The sequence below is a fragment of the Teleopsis dalmanni genome, chromosome 2 (genome assembly GCF_002237135.1).
Source record: "Teleopsis dalmanni isolate 2A chromosome 2, ASM223713v2, whole genome shotgun sequence".
NCBI lineage: Eukaryota > Metazoa > Arthropoda > Insecta > Diptera > Diopsidae > Teleopsis > Teleopsis dalmanni.
The window spans coordinates 187,782,515-187,788,093 of NC_051847.1; the positions used below are offsets into that span (position 1 = coordinate 187,782,515).

A 5,579-nucleotide genomic window follows, 5' to 3' on the forward strand; every position below is an offset into this window, starting at 1 on the left:
CAAACATCAGTAACCGCAGTTCTAACGTATACCATCAAAACGTGGACTCAGAAATACACAAACATGAAAATATGAATCTCTTGGAAAGAAAATGACTTATAAGAATGTATGGTCCAATAAATCGAAATAAAATTTGAAGATGTTGATATGATGACATTTATGTAGGACAGTAGATATTGGAATTACAATACACATACATAGAAAGGCTATGCTTCGCCAACTATATAATTATCACAGCAAATCATTACCACCTCCAAGTATATTGTACTCACAACTTAGCAATGAAAGACAACCTTAAGATGGTGAGTTAGTCGACTTAAATGCGGTTGACATAATTGTGAGAAACTGGAAAACAATTGCTATTATTTTATATAGATAAAAATGGATTAGTGAGAGTAAGTTGTAATGGAATCGTATACCCAAATCTGGATTATACAGCTAAAGATCATGGCATTGATGTTATAAACTGTTCTTAGTAAAATGTTATTAAGTATAATCACGTCATAGTTGATATACTTTTTTCTCAATTTTTTATAAATAGTAATCGATTAAAAGATTATGATTATGTCAAAAGAATTAGAAGACTCGTTTACTAGTAACAAAGTTTGCATACAAATGACACATAAATAAAAATAGTTTACGAAAATTTTAGACAAATGAGGTTTTAGAATAAAATTATCTAAACTTTTTTTTAAAAAAATAACCTTGTACCACTATAATTTTCTATCTCATTATAGTTTGAATACATTAAGCAATAATTTATAGAATAAATTACTACACTAAATTACTACTAAATACTACTAAATTAAATAATGATATATGACTAATACTATTTCGCTGATCTAATTTCAGAATATTATTCTTAATAGTTTTATGTATTCAAATACAACATAATTTTATTACATTTGAAATATATTTTAGATACAAACTTGTAGGAATGTATCAATCATATCGTCTGCCGAAATGCTTTTGGAATATTGATGGGTTTTTTGGGTAGACTTTACCTTAACACTCCATATATTAGTTATTAAATACTATTCAATAGATAATAGTTAAATTAATTAATTAGTAGTTGGAAATAATTAAAATTCCAACTCTTCTAATACACAAAAAATTAAATGGAATCATTTCCGGCACTAATCTCATTTTATTTGGCAATATCCTTGAACGTATCTGACAATATTGCAATGCATATGAAACTAATAATATTTTTTTTTATTTCACATTTTATTACTTTCTAACTTATATATAATATATCTACATTGGTTATTATTATTGTGCTTCTAATTAGTTATAATTTGTCAAATTATCCACCTGATGACTTCAATACAGCTGGACTTAATAATGGACTAATATCGCAGCATTTTGTACAAGGTGATTCATTCGGATTACAACAATCTTTGCAAAGAGCTGGATTTGGTGTTGTTGCGCCTTTTGTGTCATCCCTGAAGCTGAAATTTATTACATTACAATATATAAGTAGATGTCTTTTGTAGATGTCTTTGAAACTAACCTAGGATCAGATACTAGCAATGGTACAAATTCAGTATCTACTGAAGTCTTCGCTGGTTGATTCAAAGAATTTGTTTGTTGTCTAAAAACTTCTCTTGGTTGTGGTTCATTGGGCCGAAGGGGTACGAATTGATTTACACTTCCATTAGAACCCGTTCTGGTATCAGAATTTGTTAATGGTACAAAATCATCACCAGCAGCTGAATTAGTTCTTGGATGCGGCAAAAAATTTGTTTGCATTCTGAACAATTCCGGTGGCAATGACTGATTGGGTGACAACGGTACGAACTCATCCCTACCTTGTGGCTGTTGATTATTTAGGGTTTGTTGTTGAAATTGTGGTGGAAATGAATTGAATTGTTGCTGTCTTGCTGGTACAATTGATGTATAATACTTTATTGGTTGTAACTGTTGTTGTTGATTGAAATTATTTTGTCGTTGTAATGCATCTCTAGCTGGTGCTACAGGAAAAAGTGGTATTGCATTCCTTACTTCCGGCTCCAATGCTTGAAATTGAAAATTTTGTTGTAATTTCGGTGGTGGATTAATAAAATGGACTTGGTGATTGGGAAAATTATTGTTAGCACTGCTAATTTGCTGGAAATTTTGTTTTTTCGGATTGATTGGTAATTGAACGAATTTTATATTTACACCTTCATCAACGTTAGAAAGTTGTTGTCCATTTAATCCTAGATGTTGCACTAAAAATTGTGCATCGTTGTTACCTTTCGTAAAATGTTGCATATCAACGTATATCAGAAAATTGCAAATTAAAAAAAATATTGTTACATATTGATTCGTAGTTGAAAACATTTTTAAATTATTAGTTTTCAAACACGCAAATATTCAATTGAAATAAACGCAATTAATTTAATCACACAAAACAATTTCACTTTAAATGCAATTAGATACAATAAAATGTATATTAATTTTATTTATATTTTCCTCCGTTCGATTATTAACCGCTTTGACTTAGACGAGCCGACAAACTGAGCCAACTAACTGGATACAAGGTAGTCAGAAGTAGTAACTAACGATTCTCTTTCAATTTGGCATTTATACTTGTAACCTGTATATATTGTTTACTTTTTTAAAAAAAGATTTCTATCTAATTAAAATTCAATAATTCTTACCTGAAACGCTATTGTGAGCATCATCTAAAGTATAAATAATGTTAGAAGACGTTGACAAAGGCTTATTTGCCCGAGCTATTAAGTGGGAAAAACTCATAAAACAAAACTTGATCTACCAATTTTTTTATACATATACATATAATACAATGACGAAGTTATTTTTCTTTTATGTTAAAATTAATAATATCTTTATTGGAATAAATCTATTTGCAAATGAATTTTTTTCACAAATCTTTAAAGTAGCTGCATAATTAATGAAACCACTTAGGCAAGACTTTTGAGCTAAGAGTGACGTTTCAACTCAAATACAACAGATGTTGATTTATAAAATAAACAAAACTTTCATTTAGAATTATAGCAATATTTCATAAAAATTGAATGGAACTAATTGAAATTTGTTTGTTTATTTGTTTATTATAATTGACTGAATTTAATCTCGTTTTCAGATTATTAAATTTTAAGTTATTCGATCAATTTTGTGTTTATTAATATAAAACTTTATAAGCTAATTTAATTCTTTATATATTGTAAACACCATTTAAAAGAATAGCTTACATACTATATACTATATAAGCTATATATGGTGTATATGTTTTGGATCTGTACATAAAAGTTTTTTCCAATAAAATTGTAAAGAGATGTTCTAGCGAAATGTATTAATTATATTTAATTTATTTAATATATTTAATTTACGGTAGTCACTACTTTACTTACAAGAAACTTTTGTATTCAATGGAGACTTTTTGAAATATAGTGAGCTACAACAACAAAAATTCTTTTTTATATTATTTTTTTAACAAAATATAATTACAATGGAAATAATTAGAACAATATATTAAATTTCCAGTCTCCCTTGTATGAATCATAGAGTAGCATTAGCATGACTTTCTCCGTATTACGTTCCTAGATTAACTTAAATACACAAGAACGACTAATATATAATCATATAATAAATAATACTATAAAAGAATAGTGTTAAAATTTAACTATTAATAATAAAAATATAACTAATTAATTTAATTATTCTACAACTAATTTATGATTTCGTTTTAATATAACACAGCAAGTGAATTTGTAAATGAACTTTTACAATAAATTAACAAAAATCTAGGTTCAAAAATACAAGTCTAGTAAGCCTTTGGGTCAGTTGGCTAATGAACGCTGATTTAAATCTTAAAATTTGGTAGAGTACGACTTCAACCTTTAATAATTGCAGTCTTAAAAAATTATTAACTACTACTACTGTCCACTTTCCCCAGTGGAGCACAGGGCCCCAAGAATTCTTTGAAATCTGACTCTATTTAGTGCTTCTCTATAGATGTCGATCCATATATTTCGTGCTTCAACTTCTTGTAAATGGTGTATATAGTGTCAATATCAAAATAAAATACAAAAAAGAAAGACAATCCTCCAAGAAATTACGAAAGCAGAACAATTGTTCTTGCACATCGTGAAGAAAGCGTTTTCGTCCCTTAAAATTCATGCAATATTTTCCAAACGAAACGTACTTTATTTCAATTTCTTTTTACTTTTAATCTATCCATCATTTAATTAAATTTGATGGATTATTTGGAATTTTTTTTTTTTGTATAAATATCTTTTGAACGTCAAATAAAAATCGGCCTTCCTTAGGATTCTTTAGATCGATGGTAAGACGATCTTTATTGGAATATTAACAAAAATACCAATTAATCGTCTTATTGCTATTACTGAGACCTTCATCTCAATCGTTTGTACTTGACTACGGTGTATTAATTTTAAAAGATTTGAATTTAATCAAATTGTTTCTATTGTTTCTTTTGACAATAAATATCGACCGATAAAAAAATTATTAAAATAGTTTTATAATAGGAATGAGTGCAAATTTAAGATTGCTTATAAAATCAAAAAAAAAAAAAAGGCGCCAATAAGCATTTGCCTTATAATCAAACATAGAATTTTTCTATTCAGAAATCATCCTATTTAGAAATAACGTAGTCATGACTGTTATCAAAAATTTTAAACAATTACCGAGATACGGAGTGTTAAATAAATCCCAACAAAAAAACTTTAGACAAAAAATGTTTAATATCTTCAATAGAAAAAGTTTAGTTTATATATTAATCTTAAGTCCATTACAGACTACAACGCACACTTAAATTTAGTAATTTTAAGTTTAATAAAGTGGTCTCATCAAATTCTCTTCATGAGTAAAGCACATTCGCTTAAGGGGTATGCCCCTCTGTGACATTTGGAGCAGTGAAAGAACTATAAAAAGACTATTGCATCCACAAAAAGTAGCTTTATGGATTTTATCACTAAGATCATACGATTTGTCACTACTGAATACTATTTTGCGCAGTTACGCAAAGGATCATGTTTATCATGAAGAGAGCTCTCAAACTATCGATACTATGAAAATATATACCCACCAAGTTATGTCCAAATTATTAACAGCTGGGTGTCGACAAATCACCTCAAAAGAAACAAGCACTGTTATAGAGCACAGCATTTAAATGATGTTGTTTTTCAGACCTTATGACAATACTCAAACAATATGTTGAAATGAAAATTTGTTCCATATCTCAATCACAAGTCTATTTTATTTACATTTGCTTTTGGAAATATAAAATGGATAACCCTGTATTATATTGAAAAGAAATGCCTCACAGTCAATCATATTCAACTAACTTTGAAATATATCTATAGATTGATATTGTGTAAATTACGAAACGATTGAGAACTTTTCTTATCATATATTCAATTTACTTGATTGAAAGACTTTTCAGTTTAACCTATTTTGTACTGGGTATAATTTTTAGTCAACTATAACACGCATTATCGTAAGGAATTAAGAGCACATGTACTTTCTTCAAATTATTAGCTTCTTTTTATTTTGATTGTTCTAAGATATTTATTTACACAAAGTGATTAAAGGTGCAATAAAATTATAAA

General features: G+C 27.8%; 1 protein-coding gene across 1 annotated transcript; it reads right to left on the bottom strand.

Annotated features, from left to right (window-relative positions):
• Positions 1-1,240: 1,240 nt before the first annotated feature.
• On the bottom strand, positions 1,241-2,297 carry LOC119683448. The gene is made up of 2 exons (XM_038097124.1): positions 1,514-2,297; positions 1,241-1,451 (listed from the first exon to the last, which is right to left on the bottom strand). The coding sequence occupies exons 1-2, from the start codon at positions 2,254-2,256 to the stop codon at positions 1,307-1,309; spliced, it is 888 nt and encodes a 295-aa protein (XP_037953052.1). The 5' UTR covers positions 2,257-2,297; the 3' UTR covers positions 1,241-1,306.
• Between the last annotated feature and the right edge of the window lie 3,282 nt (positions 2,298-5,579).

Bases quoted from the DNA above. Each gene is read 5' to 3' on its own strand.
- LOC119683448 (XM_038097124.1), bottom strand. From the start codon at position 2,256: ATGCAACATTTTACGAAAGGTAACAACGATGCACAATTTTTAGTGCAA. The intron at 1,452-1,513 runs GTTAGTTTCAAA...AATAAATTTCAG, and splicing joins TTGCTAGTATCTGATCCTAG to CTTCAGGGATGACACAAAAG.